Below are 23169 nucleotides of genomic sequence, written 5' to 3'. Positions count from 1 at the left end.
AGACAATTAGTACCTCTCTCCGCAATCAAAAACATATATGTACTTCAGGAATGATAAAAATATGTTCTTTACCACAGAACGGACAGATAATTTCCCCATCCTGCAGCACCTACCACATCTACACAGGTCATAATGCGCCCAAAATGCTAGCTGATCCCACTTTGAGCCCAAGGCCGTACAAGAAATGTTAATCAGAGGCGATGCATACAGGTAAACCCGTCAAGTGATCCTCGCTTTATCTCCTCTCCACATAATCGTGACGTCACTGAGCCAACACTTCAATACGCTGGGCTGTGAGACACCGGGCGTAAAGCTGCAAACATCGCTGGAGCGTCGAAACATTCGCACATATATTGATAAGGCCGGTGGCGGAAGATGCAAATGACAAGCGAGCGGCTTATATACAATTTATGTTTGTATATGTGCTTTCCAAGTCTATGATACAACGGCAGGAAAAGTGAGGACGCACAAATGAAACTCATTCACCGTAGGGCGGCAGGAACAGTGGGCAGTCTTTGTATTCTCAAATTTCAGTCAATTAGGGACAGCTGAATGTGACCAGCGAGCCGATTGCAGAAGATCTAATGACAAATCTGATTATGTACGTGACAACCTCGTGTGGGGCGATATCGTAGCTATAATTTGGTTGATAGCCTGCACGGTACATCGGAGTTGGCGGCTCGAAAAAAGCTAGGTATGTTCCATGCGTCTCGGCCTTCAACCCTGTTTGGTGACCCCGGACGTGGCTTAACCTACAGCCGCGGCCGGTCGCGCTCAGCCTGAGATTGTCATTGCTTTTCACTGCTCGTTTTTTCTTGAAAATTTTTCACCACTTTTGCAATTCGTTATCATTCAAAGCTGTTCGAGATAGGAGGTCAGAGACTTCATGTCTCCCTGCTCCCGCCCGCACAGTCGCAGTGCTTGGTCTTCACCTGTCTGCAGGGCCGGCCGTGTTCGGTCCTTACCTGCCTGCATGGTTACGTCGGGTGTCAAGCCACTGTATGTTGCGTCTCTGAATTTCCGCGTTTATGTGCGTTGCTGTATTCAACCAAAGTAGCTGTGTGTAGAAATATAGACAGCCAAACGGGGGTGCCGAGCACGATATGTTCCTGTTCTACCGTTTATCTTAGCCGGAACGGTATGCGTTGACCGTAGGGCTGACGAATCGCTACACTCTTCATATGAGTGGCAGTGCGACCCAATAATTACATTTGCTCGGTCCCTGAGCTTGGTCTGTTTGGTCACGACCACTCAAAAGACGCGATGACGTGGACCCACAGAACACGCACACATATGAAGTCCCATGGGCAGCACGCACGCCCGTGTGAGTCTGTTCTAAGGCTGGCTGGGTTTTAGCGTGGGTCGCCAGTTCCTCAGTCTCGCATGGACATCTTTTGCGCCTCGTCACAAAAGACTGGACTTACCTTGTTTAATGTAGCTCCCCGTTACACTGCGCTAACCAGCCTCGCACGGAAGCAATTTTGCTCTGTGCCAGCCGGCTGGCGCGCGAAGTGGTCAACGTGGGCTGCTAGCCCGCTCTAGCAAAGGCGCAGGGGAAGAGAAGCATTCATAGGTTTGGGGGCATGATGGTAATTTGGATACTCCTTTCCATCTAACGCCCATTGGGCGAATGCTAAATTTTGACAAAGTCGGATGGCTCCCCCCCCCCCCCCCCCTAGTGACCGCGGCCCCTACACGGACGTATTCACTTTCCACGCCGATTTGATATTATCAGCTTTGCTGGTAATAAGCTTGCAAACACATGAGCATGCTTACCATCTAATTTTACCTGATCGTTCTGCGGGTATATTCACCTACCAGTCATAATCTCCTTTAAATTACCCCGGTAGGAAGACCCGGCTTTATGACTTATGCCACCTTTTTTTTGGCAGGCGATATTCCAGTCTTCTGAATATTTGTTCTGCCTAAAATGCCACGACCAAAGTTCACCTCTTCAACAGTAGTCAGCGAAATCCAGATGCACTACAAACTTTGGAGCACTATTGGTTCCGAATTCAATATTATGACCAGCCTGTGCGTCCAGGCCCTATTTTGACTTATGCAAACTGTTGGGGCGGATGCCTCCCAATGACCCAAAATGCCTCTCCGGTCGTGAATGTTTTTCTCCCCACTTGAAACAATGCTGGGATGGATAACTTATTTTATGAAACTGAACAGTATTGTTTGCTGAATGGTACCATACGTACGTCGAGGGTCGAGTAGGTAAGATTGTGTACCATCCCAGAATAGCTCCAGGTGTATACATAGCATAGCAAACGGAACATTTAGTTGTCCCTAGGATGGGTTATGGCAGATTAGGAGCTGATTAAGTCCGCAAGGCCACTCCCACGGTCGCATGGGCTTGCTTCCCTAGAAAAAACCGCTCAATTATGCTCTGAGCCTGTCCCCCCTCCCCCCACTTTTTGAAACAGTCCTACGCCTATGGCAGTTCTGCGTTCTGCCCAACAGTTGCTGTCGGCCTAGGCTGCCGAACTGATTTGTTTTTCTGGCTAAGGTATTACCTAGTTTCTGTTCACGCTTATGTTGCGTCGAAAAGGCGATGAAACACGTGTTAGTCACATCAGTCCTGTCCCGCAAGAACACCGTGCTGTCATCTGGTGGTCTGTCGCGAGGCTGTGATTCGCTGCCCGAGGTGGCGCTGACCTGCGCGGCTGGTCGGTGTGCCGACATCGCTGTGTCCGGTCGCCGTGTGCTCCGCGACCTTGTGATAATACTGCTTCCGCTGGATTTCCAGACGCCGGCGATCGCTGGCGACGACGCCATTAGTTTTGCTCAACCCAACCAAGGCGATGGCAACCCAACGCGACGATCATAGGACGATTATTGGCGCGGTCCTCAGCTGCCACGTGGACCGAACACCGCGCCGATATTAAGTCAGCAGTTTTAATATTGGTATATATATATATATATATATATATATATATATATATATATATATATATATATCTCTCTCTCTCTCTCTCTCTCTCTCTCTCTCTCTCTCTCTCTCTCTCTCTCTCTCTCTCTCTCTCTCTCTCTCTCTCTCTCTCTCTCTCTCTCTCTCTCTCTCTCTCCCTCTCTCTCTCTCTCTCTCTCTGCTCTCTCTCTTACTCTCTCTCTCTTGTGGGCGATAATATATATATATATATATATATATATATATATATATATATATATATATATATATATTATCACAGGTATAACTAGGTATACATGATATAAATATGGTATATATATATATATATTATAAATAGTAAATAATAATAATATCATTAATATTGTCTCTCAACCTCACCGAAACGATAGCAGCCCAAAAGAGCGATAACAGACGCCAGGGTTGCTCGCTGGTACCATACAGAAAACGTCAGAAACTAGCATAATGGAGCCAGGCGTCGCTGGCGAACTACGCTAATGGATTTGAGTGCCGCGACGGAAGGTGTGATTGTGTGATTGTGATTTGTGATATTGTGATAGAGGCCCAACGCCATTACAATCGCACGCTAATTCACACTTTCGCGAAGTACGATTCAGCTTTTGCTAATCGTACGCACGGCATTCAGAATCAACAGGTTCTTTAAAATGTACTAAATCTGCCGTCCAAAGTCAATGCAAGGCCCAATTACTATTTTATCTTATGGCTCTTAGGCCTTTTTGCCTTTGGACGGCAGAAATCATCACGTCTTAGGCACAAGGATTATCTGCATTTGAAAATGAATATTTAAGTTAGCATGATTATATTCGTCCGAGAATTCCATCTTGGCACAATGTCTTAGGCCAGGCCCCCGACTACGTACTAGGTGGGCAGGGTCTAAAAACCAGCATATGAAGCAGACGCGCACGCTCCCCGAAACGGCTCGTTCAGTCGTCTTGACGCCTTCACCAAATGATTTTGTGTAATGAAGTGAGCCATGAGGGGGCAATATCCTGACCTGAATAACCTGACCTGAGGTAGAACACCTCGAAAACGTGAAAGGAAAATTGTACATGCAAATTCATACAAATCAGATCTCAGAGCCTACCGGACCGATGGCTGTGAAACATTCACCATTGGATGCACCATACCTGATCCCCGCTTGCAGTTCAAAATTTGGTGACCCTAGGTCGGATCAGGTCAAAATTCTTTAAATTTTACAAATTCAAAAAATCCTTGCTTGCGGACAACTTATAGCCCAGAAACTATAACGCCGATCGTTGCTAAACCTTCACCATTGAATGCCCCATACCTGATTCCTTCCGCATTTGGAAAAAAATTTGTGACCCTAGGTGGGTCAAAAGTCGTCATATTTCACAAATCCCCAAAATTCTTGCTTGCAGACAACTCATAGTTCAGAACCTACCGAATCGATCGCTGCCAAACCTTCACCATCGGATGGTCTCGATGTTGCCTCCCCATGACTCATCACATTGCACGGAATCAACTGGTGAAGGTTTTAAGGCGATCGGACGAGCCGTTTCGGAGAACTTGCGTGTCTGATTTATTTATTTGCGGTTTTTTAAACCTTGTCTTACAGGTGCGCATGCCATTCACAAAAACTCGAATAAAGTGGGCAATTGTGGCTACCGTGTGTTTTCGATAACCTAGATAAAGTAAATGTAGTTCGCAATTTATATGTAATTTAGATTAGATGCGCGCGAGCAAGAGTTTAGTCTAAAATGTCATGCTAATTTAGCTTTGTTAATTTGAAGCTGTTACGTTTTGTAAAGATCTTGAAATATCTTAATGAGCAATCTTCCACTGCCCATTTGCAAGCAGCGGAATTGTTTACCCCAAGTTCCACCGCATGCGAATGAGTAGATTATTCCATTCATGCCTTACAATTCCAGTAAGCAGAATCGATGAACTGTGACTTACTTACGGTTTTGTTAACGGGGAGCAAAGCATTGCGAACACTTTTTGCCATAGACATTGACCATAACGAACAGCACTGTACAGTTTCTGTTCTTCAATCTTGTTTGGTTTAAGCCACATCGTCTGGTCTCCTTGAAATATTGCATTTCACAAAATGGCATTGGAGGCTTTCCGGTCTGCCTCACCTGGGAGTCCGACAGCTTTGAGACAGCGTTGCTACGGTGCTGCAGCCGATACATTCGCCTATATCCTGCGGCTGGATGCACGTCCTCACCGCCTCCGACTGCCGCAATCCAGCACAAGCCCTCGAAAAGGCTTCTAACACAGGCCGGCGCGTTGTTAGCACACAAGAGTGCCCGATAGTCTGCGTACGCTTGCCGCAATTCAGCATAAGCCCTTAAAAAGGCCCCCCAGCACAGGCTGGTAAGATGTTAGCACGCAGCAGCGCCCCACACCTGTGCACAATGACCCACAATTTTGCTGCTGCGATTGTCCATGTGTCAGCTCTGTGTTGCTGAGACACCAGTCACCGAGATTTGGACCCGGTTTCGAACCGTGCCCCGCATGTTTCCTCCACAGTCCACAAATTTCACAGGTCTTTTTATCGAATCGGAGAGGTAAAATTGTGAAAATGTAACAATTTTACACGGAGAGTCTCGCATCAAACAGCTTGCATGTAAATGCTTAACAGCTTTGACAGTACAACTCATACAGAATTGCGTTTATTGTTGCTGAAAATTTATGGACCTGCGATGAAATACGCTACGGCCGGCCGGAGCAACAAAATGTAAATTTTGTTAGTGCTGTAGCAAGGCTGCTGGGTCTGAGGTCTCACCCATACTTGGAGCGTTTTATCACTTGATCAAGAAAATTATAGTCTGCAGCAGATGTGGCAGAGAATTTAAATTTTTGAGAGACTGAGAAATGGTCTGCGGCGGACGCATAGCTGAACATAAATCACTGATTACTAGGTTCCTACCAGGAGGTGTAATCCGCATCGTTTAACACTGTCGAAAAGTGGCAACATCAGGCTGCGTCGGAAAAGAGGGAGTATGGACAAAAAGCCTGCATGACGTCACGTGCACCATATTTTATTACGTCAGTGGCACGGAAGCCTCCCAATTAGCCAATTGACTGCTACACAGCCCATTAGTTTGAATGGTGAGTATGATTTGGTTGCGTGCGGCTGGTGCTTCCCGGTTTGACTCTGGATGAATGGCTCACGGTTTTGTCAAGCAAACACTTTTCTGAAAAGAAGAGTCGGCTGTCGGAAGGACGAGTCTGGGTTGTGTAGCAGTCGGCTAGCTAACTGAGAGGCTTTCGTGCCGCTGACATCATCAAATATGGTGTATTTGACGTCATGCAGGCTTTGCTCCTAAACTACCTCTATTCTTACTCTAGTTTGATGTTGCTACTTTTTCGGACCGGACGGTGCCACCTCGTTACATTGACTTGGTTCCTACTCACTTCCCTGGGCGTCGTCAAACATCGGCCAATATTTCGCCCTTCGGACTGTCAACATCTCCAAGCTGCCATAAGGCGACTGAATCAGTGGTCCTCATCTAAATGGAATATTTTGCCTTGAGACATTGTTACAGAGCGGTGGCCCCGTAACGAGCCGTTACATGTGATACATGATTAACACGCGTCTGCATGATTCCGGAAAATATCTTCCGAAGCCTGTGTTGCTAAGTCAACTCTGGAATACGGAATTAATGAAAAAAACTTCGGAAGGCGGAAACCGCTGTCGAACGTCTGGAAAATGTCCTTCCCATTTTTTACTGATTGGGCTCAGATCCAGTCACAAGCATGGACGGACTCAGTGATCTTGAATATGAGAACCTCTCGACTCTGCTGTTCCAACCAGGGACGTATCAGGATTTTCATGACGGATGAGTGGGCAGAGCTCGGGGTAACACATGACGTCGATTTTGAGCTTTCTTTCAGAACCATCCATGTTCATCCATCTATACGTGAGCTTCTGGACTCTTTTAATGTTCCAATCAGGAACGTGGCCAGCATCTTCATGACGGGTGGGTGGGCGGAGCTTGCGGGAGTACATCACACCGATTTTGGACTTCCTTTCAGGAACCATTTATGTCAAAAAAAGAAAGTGGGGATCTAAGGCCCCCCTGCCCCGCTCCCGTTTGGCTGCACCCAACCCCTGAAGCGCGGCGTGTTCCGTATACTGTACTTCGTCCTTCGAACATGTCACCGGCATCGGCATCGGTGTCACCAATTCGCCACGCCTTTTTCCAGCATGCCGTGCTGCAATGTTTGCACCAGCCCGCGTAGGCTCAAGTCAATCTCATCTGTATGTGCCGTCTGCTCACATTTGAACGGTTAGGGTGGATATTATTGATGCAGTGGCATAAGTAGGGAATGTTTTATAGATGGTAATCCCCAGGTGGATGTCGTGAGCTGCTTTCCCGCGCTTAGTCATCCCCTCTGGCGTATTTCAGACTTCAACGATTTCGTGTCCTGCTGCTACACATATGTCTGTGGGCATGTTTCTGCGCGCATGACTCCATGACGTTGCTTGTAAGTGGGCGATAGATGGCCCGTGCACGAATTCCGTGATCAAATTACGGAAAAACACCGACGCACCCAGTTCGATGGATACCGGTAAGGAATTGCCGCACTGGTTGGCTCAAAACTCGAACTGGACTGTTTTCCACGGAACACACGTGTGCTGCTGTGAATGCTGCGAGTTATTGGAGGCTTATCGCGAGTGGCCATGGCCTCTTGCCAACGGCTTCACCATATGGTGTAGGTTTGAAGGCTGCCTTTTCGCCGAATTTCCATCGTTGCGCAGCTTGACAACCCGGTTTTACCAACTGACCTTTATACGTGCATACAGCGTCCCGTTCTGGCAAGCGCAAGCCAGACTGTCGGCGGATCAGCCCGCGTGATAACCAGAGGCCGGTGGCTGGTTCCCCACCGAGTCATCTCCCACCGGCGTTAACCACGTGACACCGTCCGAAACGCGGCAACAGGGTCACGTGCCCACGCCACGTGACCGGCTCTAGTCAAGAACGCCCGCCGTCCCGGGGAGCGTTCGTCGATAACTGTGACGCATGGCCGCGTCCCCTCTGCATCGATCCGTTACGGGCCGTTGCTAGGCGACGCGGCGGCGTCTGGAGCATGGCCCCCGCGACCAGTCGGCCGGCTCGCCGGCGCTGGGGCGGTGGTGGGGCGGGCCGGGCCCCCGACAAATGGTCGAGAGGAACGAGTCGAGGGAAAAATGCTGACTACAAAAATCCGAAAGGTGAACACGAAATGTCAGAAACAGAAAGTTGAAAGGGATAAGATTCGAATGGGAAATAGTCGACGGACAACAAGTTCGTACGGATAAAAATAGAATCGGAACAAAAAAGGACAAAAAGGACAAAAGGTCTTAGGGGATGGCAGTCGAATGGGAGAATAGTCAAAGGATAACAAAGCTGACAGCAATAAAGGCTAAAACGGAATGGTCAAAGGACGAACATCGACGGGGTTAAAGGTCAACTTGGACATGTAAAAACACTGGCAGTCAAAGGGATTAAAAGAGAAAAGCCATCAGGACGTTATCAGGTCATCGGGACCAAATCAGGTGGCACCAGACGGGATCAGGAGGGACCGGACGTAACCAGACGTAACCAGACAAAACCGGGCGGAACCGAACGGAACAGGACGAGATCAGATGAGGCTGGATGGAACATGATACTATCGAACGGGCCGGACGGGGCCAGAGGAAATCTGCTGACTAAGGGCCTGAATACGACGCCAAAATGAAGGTCTAAACTGTTACGTAGCATCTCCTGGCTCTCAGTTACGTAAGTTGTTCAGCGCATTTGCGAGTATTATTCGCATCGGTAAGACAGTAGTATAAGCCTTATCCCCCGAAGCAAAACGATGAGAATGGAGATATGGAAGGGTTGGTATTTAGGCAACATGCCTTCATGGAAACAATAGCAGAAATTAATCCCGAGAACTTAATTCGGGCTATTCACTTCCGCTATCGTTTCGATAAATGCATGTTTCCGAAATATCAGCCCATCTATATGTCCACTCTCCTGGTTTTTCTTCGAGGAATAAGGCTATTACTACCGTCTCACTTAGCTCCCGTCGGCTGGGCGGCGGCGCGCAGCCCTGGTATCCCGCGGGTTTTGCGTTGGGGAGAGGGAGGGGAGCAGTGTTCGCACGGGCGGCCGCAGGACAGCAGACGGTGTCTGTTGTGTGACTGTGTCGGCAGTGAGGCTGCGTGTGCGTTGTGAAACCATAAAAACATCAGCATTGTGTGGGTGTTTTTTAACATCTGCAAAGCCCTTGCCGTTATAAAATAATAAATATAGTGTCTCTAATACCGTTCTCTAATATTCAGCTTCTGGTCATCCGGCCAATGGGCCTAGTTTCCCACAATGAGCTGAGGGAGGGACAAGGGGGGAGGGGTCAAGCAGGGGAAAATGACGCAACCCGCTTTCAAAACATCAACAAATGGTTTTTCCCCGATTCGTCTCACAATCTACACCAATGTGTTCGACAATATGAGTTCAGAGGTCCTATGCCGAGCTACCGACCTTCGATGTATCAGGAGGTACGGTGAAACGACGCAATATAGCATACATATTGTAAGCACTCGGTTCCTCAGGGTGTGCTTATGCTTATGTGCTTATGCTTATTAATGTGTCATAAGCACTCGGTAAAGCCACGTATATTTTCTGCTGGCTTTTGTCCTTCTGCACTTTTCTTTTTTCACTTTTCTGTTTTGACTAATCACTTGTGACCTTAATCTACACCTTTAAGTCTTTAGGACTTTTAACTCGAATTTTCCCAACTAAAGTTTCTTCCAATTTGTCCCAGTCAACCTTTTGTCCTTCGATTCTTCCAATTTGACTTTATCCCTGTCGGCTGGTTATTTGATTTTTCCGATTCGGCATCCACCCCGATCAACGTTTTTCTCTTTCGACTTTTTGTCCCTCGATTTGTTTTCGTTTCGACCTTTATTCCTGCCGACTTTTTGTCGCTCCACTTTTGCGTTCGACTTAATCCATTAGATTTTTCCCAGTCAACTTTTTATGCGGTCACCAGGCGGGCTCGCGCATGTGCGGTGCGGCTTTCTGCAGAGTGAGGGATGCCATGAATGCACGGGTGCCGCGACTTCGTAAACAAACTTTGGGCCGTATAAACCGGCAAATACGTACCTTTGAGAAACAAATTCAGCAATCCATGGGGCTCGGGCGGGTGGAGGAAGAAAGAGTATCTGGTGAAAGCATGTGGTGCTTAGGGGAGAGTGGACAGAATTGACACATGGGAGGCAGGGGGGGGGGGGGGGCGGACATGTAACGGGGCTCACAGCGCAATAACAGGCTAACCAATAAAAGCTGTACCCAGTCACAAGATTACCACTTCCCTTCGGGTCAATAATAGATGTCGCGTGACAAATGCAGTGCCGCTGGGCAGGTGTGAAGGCCGGGGTGCTACGTTTGCTTCTGAGGGCGTCGTTCTTTCTGTTATCGTGCGAGTTCTATCGTATCCTAAGGAAGGTGCCCATGGTATCGTGCACTTTGCTGATGATCATCTGTTTACAACCGCGTTGATGCTGCTTACAGTTCATGAGCGGCATTAAAAATCCGAATTCTGGGTGCGAGGTTGCCTTTTTTTGGTGGGGGGGGGGGGGGGCAGCCTTGATAGAGTTGAAACAAACAACCGGGAAAGAGTGTTCTGCGCTCTAAAATGCACGTTCTTTTTCATTTTCGGCGTCTTTAACGGAGGACCTCGAGCGGTGTCGCGTACAACTGGGGCAAAATCCAAGGGGAGCTTTCGCTGTCATGAGTAAGGCCATCACTCATGGCTACAAATATGGCAAATTTGGTCTATCTTGCCATAAACTCCGCCCAAGCTCGGAGTTACCACCAGGTTAGGTGGTAACTTCTGGTGGTGAGGGTGTTACCACCAGGGGAGGCCCGATCAGTTGCAGCAGTCATTAAAGTATCTGTCAGTGTCTTAGAGTTGACGACCTTGGGTGTAAAGCAACACCCTACGAGGAGCAATTCTTCACTCCTTTTCCCTACATCTGGTGGGAATGTTTCACTCCTACCTGATACTGGCTTACTATTCTTACCAAACCCATATTTCCCTTTCAAAGGTTTTGAGGTGTCATCCAAAACCGAGCTCACTTGAAACCATCAAGTATAAACAAGGCTTCACAGAACCTGGACACTCATGACTATAACCTGTCTCACCTACATCTGAGTAACGCCTATGTATGCACAGAGCAAGGGCACCAGGTACCTCCAAGCCCAAGAGCCTGAGCGACTCCAGCCGCTTGCATGTATCAGGTTTGGTTTGTTTACAAAATGCATCACAATCTTCAGCTGTGTGCCAAATGCAAGGTTTTCGCGCATCCCCAGTCTGAATATCACAGTTTGAGTACCCATTTTCGCAGATTTTCATTCAAGTTAGTTTGTTAAAAACTTTGACCAAACAACTCTGAGTCTCTATATTTATTTCGGTACCTTTGTTTTTCTTGGTCTCATACGAGTGTGATACAAATTCATTTTTCCTTCCCCTCCGATCATTTTTAAAGACACCATCTATGACATCTATGACTTACATTCTGAGCTGGTGACTCTTTAACCCAACATGCCGGTACTACAAATCACACCACTTTCTATTATCTAGTTGCAATTTCTTTTTCGATTCCGTGGCACACATGACATTTGGGGCCTCCATTGTGTTCGCTTTGCCCCTCCATCAGGAGTGGTAACTGGCACGTAAGGCGCCAGAAGCAAACAAGAAAAGGGCTCTTCATCGTCTCAACCAACAAACAGTCGTGAGGCTCTTGCGCTGTTTAGAGGCGGTTGCATTGCAACCGTCCGTCCATTCCGAGTCTCGTTGACTGTTTCAGAATGGCCTCATGTGTTCCCTGGCCCGTGATCGGTTCCGCATCACCAAGCCTTCTAAACACGAATGTGTCACGTTTATTTGACAGTCTCGTGCTCCGGCATCCGGGATGTCTTCCGCGGGCGGATGGAGCCAACGTTCAGTTCATCCCGCGGCACACTCGGAACTTACAGACATCTCGACCTCATCGACGCCGAAGGACGCCATCTCAGATCGCTTAGAAAAAAGACAGTGAAGCGTTCGAGTATCGGCGTGTATTACATTCAGACCACACCGTTTTCTAAAAATAATGTTTCTGTCGCAGGCGTCACATGCACCACGTGAGTACACTTAGCAACTGGCTCGCACCGTCTTTCGCACACGCACGAAACAAAAAGCTGAGCTGTTTAAGGCGCGGATGCAATTGTCAATCGTCTCCGGTTTCTGGTTGCAGCAGGGGCGGGATAGGCCGGGCGAACCACTGGCTATCGAATTCTAAATTTGTACCCTCTTTTTCTAAACACATTTCCTTCTGCACCTTTAATTGCTATATATATATATATATATATATATATATATATATATATATATATATATTGAATTCCTTATAACGCAAGGATGATGTCATCGGAGGAGAGTTTCGTACGGTTGCGTCCTTACCGTTGCGACTTAATACCACATAACTTGAATCGCGATGACCGAATAGACTTAGTTCATGACACTGGATGGTTTCTGAATGACCTCAGTCCCCAACAGGAATCCTGGAATCCAGGAATCCCCAACAGTCCCCAACGGAAGTCCCCAAATGACCTCAGTCCCCATTCACCAGAAAGTCACTAAAGCCGCTGGAAGCAGTTAAAATAGTTGTTTGGGAATCTGATCGCCAACCCAAGCCATACTTCTGGAGGCTTCTCTCACGACCAGGGTCATGATGCACCCTGAATGACGACAGCTCGCACTGTACTCTTCGGGACTGGCATGTGCTCAACCGGCAGCGGTTCAAGGGGCTCATTCCATGAAGTGAAATTTGAAACTAGCCTCGAGGTCGCTGACGGCGGCAATGAAGTCCGCGGAAACGTCTGGCAGGCCTGCGTCGCTGCTGACGTGCTCCCAAAATTAAAAAAAAAAACAGTCAGTTTTCGTGGCTACGCTCCAAGGGGAACAAAATCCAAGGGCTCGTTAAGCTTATCGGCACGTTTCCGTCGCCGCGCTGGCGTCGTTTGCACGCCCCACGAGCGACACTTGGTGGTTTGCACGCCCCACGAGCGACACCTGGTGGTTTGTGGGCAAAACCCTTGATTCGGCCGTGCGGCTAAGGACAAATACGCTTGCAGCTGAGTTGACATTGCGGACGGCACCGTCACCGTCGAAAGCCATCGGGCGGGTGGAGGCCGCGTTTAAACTTTGGTTAAAACAAGCTCAAGAGGGGTTAGCGTCTTTGTGCCATTCTTGACGATAAGGTTTTTGCAATTTGGGCCATTTGCAAACCAGTACGGTTGCAGACAGCGCTGATATTTCCGTTAAAACTCATATTGGAATACCTTTATTCGCGCCATTCTGAGCCGAGGTCTTGTCGGAACTGGAAAGTACCTCTGCAGTATGAGTACATATCTTTGTTTATTTGTAAGTCGTACCTACTAGTACATGATCAGATTTATGCACCATAAATCGAGTGTATGATTCCCTTTAGAGTGGCACGATCATGTGTGCCAAAAAACGTAACAACTATATACCTGAGCCTAATGATGTCATATCCTGCATGCTGAACCTTGTATAAGGTCGATCATATCTCAGTTGAAATTATGGTCACAGGACCGGGGAACAACCTGGCTTAGATGGCATCCCTCGCTCGACTAGCAGCTTCTCTAGTCGAGTCATTCAAAGGGCCCCACTAACAAAACTCACGTGCAGAGATTGGTGGGATAGATATGGCGATCGACAAAGCGTTGCGTTTCAGCGAGAGGTCGTGGACCATACGTCATTTCTATACCTCCTCAAAATGACTTGCAATCACAAATTGAAGCACGCGATGACATGGGTACTACGCGTCGCAATGTCCAGACTGGAAGGTCAGCGAGGGATAAGAGGCAGGTATAAGCCTTTCCGAGAACACGTACACACACAAAGACACATACACGCAGGCACAAAGACAGGACGCGTACGTTACGAGCTTGCAACTACAACATATACTAAAATCATCGACACACACGTTACGAGCTTACAAGCACGACATATACTAAAACCACAACAGTTATCAACATCTAACCGTTCAGTTATAAATCTATCATGGTACAAAGCTACAGAAATACTGAACATGCGTGAAAATAAACATTTGTTCCAACAACAGTAACCAGAGTCTCTTCACAGACGCACGGCACATTTCAGCAGAGGTGTAGTTTCCTATTCAGTTGGGGAAGGGGGCGTTAGCCTCCGGGACCGGGGCTCCGGCTTCCCTAACTTTGACAAAGAAGTGGGCCGAATCCGGGGAAGAAACCCGGCTGTGGGCGAATTTTGGGGGTATGCTGCGTTATTTCTCACTGCCCAGCCCCCAACCCCAACTCATCTTGTGAAACTACGCCCCGCATCTCAGTGTGGTCCTCGGCAACGTAAAGCAGTAGCAACTCTGGCCTCTGTCTATTAAGGCAACAGCGACACTGGCTCGACAGTCACAACAAAAAACTGGGCATCCTTGTCGGCTCGAACAGATGTTCGCCGTGTCCTCCCGAGAGTCGAACACCAACGCAAAGCGCGCTGAATTTCCGTCTACATCGACGAAAGCCGACTCTGCTGGCCACGATGCGGTGAAAGGTGGGCACCGCTCGTGAAACAGCCAGGACGGAAGGAGTTTGTCAAAGTGCTTAGGATCCGGAGCGCATGAGGTAGAAACATTCGCATCGACGTCCTGACCTTGTCTCAGTCAGTCTCAATCAGCCAGGTCAGCCTGATGTCTCCTCGCTGGCGCGGTAGCACAGCTGAGACACGCGGAATGTCGGCTGGGATAACGAGACAACCCTGGGCTGACCGATGTTGATGATGAGGGAGGTGACTAGGAGGTGAACATCGGAGACAGCTGATGTCAGACAGGAGATTATCCGGAGAGCTGGTGTCAGACGGTAGATTGCCCGGAAAGCTGGTGTCAGGTTTTCGATTTTCCGGAAAGCTGGACAGCTGGAGTCAAGAGGGGGATTATCCTAAGAGCCGTTGTCAGGCGGGAGATTGTCCGGAGAGCCGGGGGTGTTGACAAGCCAGAATGCTGAATAGGTTCCACAGGTTGCGGAAATCCAGAAAAAAATGGCTGTGAAATGCCTCTATCGTGACATCCTTTAAAAGTTCGGGTGCGTTACATATCATAATACGGAAATATGCACGAAAATCAATTTGCGTAAGAAACCACCTAATGAAAGAATCTCATACCACCGGTAAGATTACCGGAACTCAGTCGTAAGAAATGGAATGTACTAGACACGTCTCGTGTTCGTGAGGTCACATCTACGCTATTCTGCCGCATGCAGCGCGGTGTCAAAGGACTTCCGGGCGTCCTGAATGTCGTACCACCGTCTAGAACACCGTAGCACACCTGTTTGCTACCTACAGCGATCTGAAAAGGCAACAGCTCACAACCAGCAGAGGCCCTGCACAAGGCATAAAACAATCTCGTTACATGCGGCCATGAACGCTTTGCAGTTATTAGCCACGACGGAGACTACCTGTCAACACGCCCAACGCCCACCGTCCGGACTACGTGACTTGGCCTCCTCTCCGGCGCCTTCTCAGCCACTGTGACGCCATGTGGAAGTTCCAAATGCCCTGGAGGCTCGCCTCGTTCTCTGCGCTTTTGGGCTCCAGTCACGGAGCCTGATGGCGGAGCAAAGTTCGGGGTTCACTCCAGTCACGGAGCCTGATGGCGGAGCAAAGTTCGGGGTTCACTTCAGTCACGGAGCCTGATGGCGGAGCAAAGTTCGGGGTTCACTTCAGTCACGGAGCCCGTGGCGGAGCAAAGTTCGGGGCTCACTCCAGTCGCGTAGCTTGACGGTGGGGCTAAGCTCATGGTTCACCTCAGTCACGAAGCTCGACGGTGAGGATGGGGTTCACCCGGTCAGCTGCGCAACTCAGAGGAGTTGAGCCGACCCGCTGAAGAACTCCCAGCCCGCGCGATCCCTGACGTCAGGAGTTCTCGCGCTCACGTCCGGATTAACGTCAGAGACAGGCGCGCTCCATGTCCACGTGCTGCGCGAGGCACGCTCACATCAAGCGCGACATTAAGCATCGCCGGTATACATCCACACTGCCACGAGGCGGCCAGCAGACGTCAGTGCTAGCACATGTCCGGACTGGTTTCTGATTCCCATGGGGTGCCGGTGCCAAACACATGCCCGCCGAGGCAGGCAGCAGCAGGCGGCCGGGACACCCGCAGGTTACCAGCAGGTGTCCGGGCCATTCCACCACGCGTTGATGTCGGGGTGGGTGCTGCGCGGCGCGCTGGCGTCGTGCAGCCGCTCACAGAGTTTGCACCAGCTGTCGTGGACCGCTCCCCGCACACGGTACTCTCCGCGCCAGGCCGTGTACGCGTCCAGCGCCGCCGGGTGCGCCGTCAAGTAGCGCAGGTAGCTGGCCAGCTCTCGCGCGCTCTCGAAGTCGTCCACGTGGATGAACGAGTGCGGCGGTGCGACGGCGGCGTAGTCTTCGCGCCGCGCGCCGTACACGACCGGCACGAGGCTGCTGTTGAGCGCCAGGAAGAACTTCTCGGTGATGTAGTCGCGGCAGCGCGAGTTCTCGAGCGAGAGGTAGAAGTGGTAGTTTTCGGCCAGGTGGCGGTAGCAAGTGCGCGGATCGGGCAGGGTGAAGAGTCCGCCAGGCGGGGAACACTTCAGCGGGCCACAGCGCCCGAACACGTCCACCGCGATGTAGCTGCGCAGCTCCTGAGCGCGGAAGGGGGGGATCATTAGTCGCGAGGGAGGCGGCAGGGTGTGGGCGGCGACAGACAGTCGAGGGAGTGGAGACACCCGGAGCCCGCAGTCGCTGGAGCATTACAACGTTGGACGCACAGCGAGCGTCACAACGTTACAACGCAGAACGTTGCCTGTATACCGTCCAGGTCTCGCAACATCGGTTTTCATGCTGAACGCTGGACGAGTGCCGACGGCCATGTTCGTCCGGTGTCGAGCGGAATTGTGAGGTTTCCGAAAACCTGCTCTGTAAACTTGGAGCATACTGCAAACGCGTCACGGTAACCAGCGCGACAATAGCAAGGAGGAAGACTGGGACAGCTTGCGCTCTTGATTTTGACCGAGTTGAGCTAAGATTCATTCCTTTAAACGTTCGAGCATGATGATCTTGCGCATAGAGTGAAAACGCCCAAACAAAATAAAAACGCACTGAAGCACGTCACATCCACAGCACTTTGCCAGCGCCTCACAATTTCGGACGCACCAACCTCGACAAACTCCTCGCGCTTGCCGGGCGTCCTGCAGTGGGAGACCACCCACGGCAGGCGGCCCTTCCTCCGCGCGAGCGCGGCCCAGGGCGGCGTGGGCCGGCCGGTGGCGACCTGGGCCGGCCGCCGCTCGCTCTCCGGCAGTCGCTCCACCACGAAGTACGGCTGGCGTATGTCCGAGTCCCGCCTGTGGGGCGACGCGTCAGCTGCTGCCGCATCGGATGCGATGCGGATGCGTCGCATCCGCACCGGATGCGGATGCGGAGGCGATGCATCCACATCCGGCGAGGATGTGGATGCATCGCATCTTCATCCGCGCCGGATACGGGCGCGCGCCGGAGCGATACGACCTTCGCCGTTAGGTTGGGCGGGGCCAATGCGGATTAGACGATGGTCCCCTGGGCTTTCAGGGTCCAGTCTTCAGGATGGTGAAACGTGTGGTGCCATAGCGTGGTGCGATTACTTCCACCATCACCAGCACTGGTACCGGAAGGCGACGGTTTCACCACAGGAGAGGAAGGAGATAACCCCAAATTAAGGAGATAACCCCAAATGAGATAACCCCACCGGAGATAAGGTCCCCAAATTTTGACTGAGCTAGCATTGCGTCTTCGGCGTCACGTGGAAATGAGCGACTTTTTGAAAAAGTACTGCCTGATCCCTCCCGAACATATCTTGACCCAGACAGAGCAGCTCGCCGGGGATATCACGCGCCAACACAAAAGTCGCGTGAGCTAGCACAGGAGAGTAGCCATATTAGTGTTCAGCCTGCAAATACGGCATGTGGCAATTGGCGATAAATAAATGTAGTGACGGAAGCCTTTTAATACTGAGCCTTGCAACACCATGCAAATATTTACTTAAATCCAGACGGGACCTGAAGCACACGTGGAAGATCATGACGATTGTGCAGCAAAGCGTACCTTTCAAAACCGTAGAGATGTGTCTACTATCAAAACCTACAATACCGAATGTGTTGTGTACGACACGTGCGTGTTGTAGACGTGTTGTGTACTTCACAACACGTCTAACCTTCACATCGCGGGGTTCAATCTTCTCTGTACCGCGGAACGGTCGGAAGGTACAGCTAGAAGCCATAGAAGTCTTCCCGAGCGGTGGGGTCGATAGCAATTTTGCAATCCCCCATCCCTGTTCTCCAGCTCCCGTGCCTCTCAGTAACACGCACATGGGCACCTTTTCTGAAACGTGGGCACTCGTCGATTCCATAAATCCTTTTTCATGTCAGCTTATGTTCAGAACTTTTCTTCTTCGAAGAAGTATTTCGTTCATGAACCAACGCCAGTAAATTTTAGGCCATTAGGTGGCCGAAACGGAGTATCTACGTGGGAAATGACCAGTCAAACGTTTGAGCCTTTAAGGAAGAATAGGGGCGGGATGGTTTAAGGTCATTTTTGTATTTTACAAAAGACCCACATCACTTTTAAAAAGCTATGCTGTTGGATAAAAACTCAGGTTCTGGGAAATAAAAATGCTTTACTTATTTTAGCAGTGGCAATGTCATTGCGCCTGGCACCTGCGAGGAAAATTGATCCAAAATTGTTACCAGGTTTATATCGGAGAAACATACATTCTACAAATTTTGCAATAAAACCAACGCTCGACATCGCAGTTCTTGGTTTTTTGGTGAACGTTTTCATTCTCGTACCTTCCGAAGAACGTCAGCAAACCACCCTCCTCGACGAAAAAAAGGTTAAAACACACTCATGCCCACGATGACAACCCCCCCCCCCCCTCCACGCACATCTGCGGAATCAAACGGCTAATGACTGCGTCGCCCGCACCTGTAGGTCACAGTGAGGTTGAACAGGTGCCGCGTGGCCTCCGTGAACTTGGCGGTCGTATGCGGCGGGCTCTCCAGCATGAAGAACACCCAGAGCTGGTCCGGATGGCGCCAGGAGGGCAGGTCGAGGTCGCTAAACTCCATCGGGTGAAACACGACGGCCGAGGCGCGCTCCAGGTACGAGCGCTGATTGGTCGTGACGCAGTCCGACACCTGTCAACGGGCACGCGGCGTCAGACGATGCCAGAGCCATCTAGCATCGACACCTGGCGCGCATTCCCCAATGCCGAACGCCGTCCACAAGTTGCAACCTGTAACGTCACGGGTCAGTGGGTCACAGCAGTGCCTGCTGGTTGTAGCGTAGTCGATCGTGTGTGACGCGGGGACTTGTGACGTCATAGGTAGCAAACTCAGGTAGATATGTAGTGGGTCAAACTCAAGTAGATATGTAGTGGGTCAAACTCAGGTAGATATGTAGTGGGTCAATGGGTAACGTGACCCTGGTTGTCGGCACGCGGCGTCAGATAGTGACAAAACCATCCAGCGGGACACGTGGAGCGATCTAAGTTTACCATACCGGGCAGCAGAGGTGGGGAGTGGCCCCTAAAACCGGCAGCTTTGATCTGGCCTTACTTTTTGGAACATTATTTTTTTTGGTTTGAAATAAACGGAGCAAACAAGGGGAACATCTCCAAAACACGGCTAGGGCCAATCATTTGTCACCCGTGCCTCCACACGTATCTCCAATTTCACTTATTGCAATCCACACAATCACTGATTGCAACTGCATTGATTGATTACAACAACCCGCTGATGCAATTGCAATCAGCGGGCAATGACAGATCAAAACGCTGAGACAAAAGACGCGGGAGCCGTCCTGTGAAGATGCACCAACACAGTGCATCACAACCAGACCCATTCGTCAATCGCACCTCCTTCAGACACCCGACAAAATTACACGACGCAGTGTCGTCCAGGCGCCGGGCGGGCGGCCCCACTGGACGGCGTCCTGCTCGATGTTGTTGACTCGGGCGACGCGAGGCGGCGTCGGCGCTGCCCGACCCCGCGGGCTATCGATCGAGCGTGCCCCGGCCGGGACTGGCGATCCTGCGTTGCTGGGGGTTCGCGAGCACAAGAGGAGGGCGCCGCCAACAGGATGCGGCCCGGCTCAGCAAGCACGCGATGGTGTCGGCAGGTCGAATGGTGTCGGCAGATAGTGTCGGCAGAAAAAGTCGCCAGGTCTGTGTCAGATAGTGTCGGCAGAAAGCGTCGTCAGGTCCGTGTCAGATAGTGTCGGCGGATAGTGTCGGCAGGTCTGTGTCGGATAGTGTCGGTAGGTAGTGGCGGCGGGTCCGTGTTCAATGGTGTCGGCATATAGTGTCTGCAGGTCTCTGTCGGGTAGTGTCGGTAAGTAATGTCGGCAGGTCCATGTCGGATAGTGTCGGCAGATAGTATCGGCGTGTCCGTGTCGGAAAGTGTCGGCAGATAGTGTCGGCATGCCTGCGGTCTTGAGTGTTCTCCCGAGGGACTGCAAGTGGACGGATTAAGGCTCCGATGACACGCTGTATAGAGTGTCACGTTATACCTTTTATGTAATAGGTTGTTGTGTGGTGGCTTTGCATTCCAGCTACAGTCTTGTAGTTAAGTACAATAAGATAACATTTCAACTACGTAAATTGTTTAGTGCATTTGCGAGGAACATTTTTCCCAAGGATAAGACAGTAGTAATAGCCTTATTCCTCAGAGAAAAATCAGGAGAATGGAGATATCGATGGGTTGGTATTTCGGCAACATGCCTTTATCAAAACAATAGCAGAAGTCAATTCCAAGTGAATTTCAATCGCCTTGTTTGTATTGAACGGGAGCTTTCAGGATCATTGGTATCTCCATACAGCCTTGGTCAGACAATGATGCGAAGAACAGGTGCAGGCATGCATTAAAAAAAAACCTAAAAAGTCTCATCCAATGTAATATACAGTCCCTCTGAGGCAACAAACGTAAAATACATTACTGGTTTTATGTTTCAGCCGCAAACCAATGACACAAGCTCTTGACAAAAGCACATGTACATCAAAGTTTTGCATTATTTGTCCATGGCTGAAGTGTAAAACCGGTCATCTATTTCACTTTCGTTGCATCAGAGGAATGGACATGTTACATGGCATGCGGCTTTTTTCTTGAGCTGTTGTTTACATTTTTAAAATTTGCCTGGATCTGTCGTGTATATCATTGTCTGGTCAAAGCTAAAGAAAGGATAGCAATTAAGACGCGGTCAGGCGGGGGGTCAAATTAACTCCCCCCTCGAAAGTTTTTCCAAAATGGTTTCCGAACGGCGTAGCGTGGCCGCGCCAAATTTTGCATAGCTGTGACAATTGAGTAGCGGATCGTCTGTCATAAGATATGTAGATGTACCTTATAAGGTCGCCAACCCAAAGCAGATCAAAATCAGGCCATGGCTTCAGCAAAGGCAATTTCTAGCAAATCGTTCAATCTGATCCAACAACAGAGTATTAGACGAAGCCATACATCTCTGAGATACTTTCTCAGGCAACAGAAAAATTGAATGAGCGACTTGCATCGACCTAAGGTCAGGTATGAATGTCAGACCAGGGTCAAAACCAGCCTGTTTTGTTATTCTAGCGCTTGCTGAAGGGAAATAGTTCCTGGTGCTTATTTTGAATTTATCGATGACAGGAACCGCATTATACGTCCTCCATAGATTTCTTAAAGGTAAAAATAGATCACTGACCTGGAATGACCCAGGTCAGCATTTTTCAGGAATATACTGCCTAGAGTAGTATTTGTTGCTTATTCAAAAGCGAAACTCAAAGCGGTCTTGCATGATTTTGGTCATTATGGCTTTCAAAAGGTCAAACAATGTCACCGAGCTTAGATGAGCATGTGGCCTTTTGCTTAGAACAGTTATCTAGGTTCTAAGGACACTTTATAGACCAACCTGAAATTTGGTGTTGTTTGACCTTGTTTGACCAGAAGGTCAGGACCTGGGAACCTTAAACTTTGACCTAAGTGAGTTAAGGTGCAGGTCAAGACACCCTGTGCATTTGGTGTCTCTGGCTCCCTTTGTTCCTGAGATCTCAGGGGGATCATATTGACCCCACCCGAGCGAAGGGTATCCAACCGGTCACTCAGGCGCGTGTTAACCCATAACCTTTCGTTCGATTAAAGAAGGTTGCTTAGACACGGTGTGATTAACATCTACTATGACGCAGGTAAATAATATTTCCGGTCATGTCACGTATGCAAGGCCTGAATAAGTGAGGTTTCAAGTTAACGGCGGGCTACCGGTGAAAGTGGGCCGCAAATTCACCATCATCATGCCATCAGCACGGAAACACAGACGTGCTGCATCATGACCGTGCCGTGTCAGGTCAGATCCGCCTTGGCCCGTTGCCAAGTGGCCCACTGCTTTGCAGAGGGCAGCCCGCCGTGGTGGAGGACGGTGTGTCCGACACGGAAAGCCCACCTAGTCGAGCTCCCTACTCAGTCTCGACCGGCTGCTTCAGCGGTCACCGCTGGCATTGTTGTGGTTGTTAGCTTCGATGCATGTACTGCTTAACGCGTGTAGTAGAGGACCGTGGGGGGGGGGGGGGGCAAATCAGTAAGGGAATGCTCCTGGCAATACAGGTGACCTTTAAATTGTTTTCTATAAGATGCCATGCTAAGCTCATGCTGGGTCACCGAAGTCAATTCGGGTGGATTCCAGCAACTTCAATGGTAAGTTGTCAACAATTAGCGCCTATTTGCAAAATTCGTGAAACTTGCGGTTTTCCCTTCAGGATGCACATTTCATTGTACGCATCATAGCGTGTTGACTTACAAGCGCCCTGAGGTTATGCGGTACATGGAACAATTTGACTGTGTCGCATGTGAAGTCAACAATAAAGCCTGGTCTTTTTTCCACACATTCAAGCACCATCAATGCGGATAACAATGATGATAAACTAAGTCACGTCAAATGAAGTGACCTCATTTGATGTTAGACATATTGCCCCTAGAGTCGCTAGCCTTCCGCTGGAAGTTAGTGATGTGACAAGCACATAGCTTCACATAACACCCACCTAACCCGCAAGTTGTGGTACTCTACATCCTACGATTGTCGAAATGACAGGGAAAGGGGCGAGATCCCCATCCCCCTCTCCACCGCTTGCAATTTTCAGAGCCCCCCCCCCCCCCCCCCACTGAGCGTGCTAAATCAGCCCA

The 23169-nt window shown here is 49.8% G+C and overlaps 2 protein-coding genes across 2 annotated transcripts in view; both read right to left on the bottom strand.

Annotated features, from left to right (window-relative positions):
- The window catches only part of LOC119113403 (alpha-(1,3)-fucosyltransferase C), a 50999-nt gene that overhangs the window by 19515 nt on the left and 8315 nt on the right, over window positions 1–23169 (bottom strand). The gene's annotated exons all lie outside the window — the stretch shown is intronic.
- LOC119113694 (alpha-(1,3)-fucosyltransferase C) lies at window positions 11970–19161 on the bottom strand. Its single transcript, XM_037237968.1, has 3 exons — window positions 18950–19161; window positions 17148–17334; window positions 11970–16632 (listed from the first exon to the last, which is right to left on the bottom strand). The coding sequence occupies exons 1-3, from the start codon at window positions 19090–19092 to the stop codon at window positions 16129–16131; spliced, it is 834 nt and encodes a 277-aa protein (XP_037093863.1). The 5' UTR covers window positions 19093–19161; the 3' UTR covers window positions 11970–16128.

The sequence above is a fragment of the Pollicipes pollicipes genome, unplaced genomic scaffold, assembly GCF_011947565.3.
Source record: "Pollicipes pollicipes isolate AB1234 unplaced genomic scaffold, Ppol_2.1 Scaffold_7262;HRSCAF=8765_pilon_pilon_pilon, whole genome shotgun sequence".
Taxonomy (NCBI): domain Eukaryota; kingdom Metazoa; phylum Arthropoda; class Thecostraca; order Pollicipedomorpha; family Pollicipedidae; genus Pollicipes; species Pollicipes pollicipes.
Note: the sequence above shows the minus strand (reverse complement) of the source record. Positions and strands in the feature narration are given on the sequence as shown.

Excerpts from the sequence above, each read along its gene's own strand:
- LOC119113694 (XM_037237968.1), bottom strand. The coding sequence starts at position 19,092 with ATGGAGTTTAGCGACCTCGACCTGCCCTCCTGGCGCCATCCGGACCAG. Across the intron at positions 17,335-18,949 it reads AACCTCACTGTGACCTACAG|GCGGGACTCGGACATACGCC; the intron begins GTGCGGGCGACG and ends GTCGCCCCACAG. Across the intron at positions 16,633-17,147 it reads AGCGCGAGGAGTTTGTCGAG|GAGCTGCGCAGCTACATCGC; the intron begins GTTGGTGCGTCC and ends TTCCGCGCTCAG.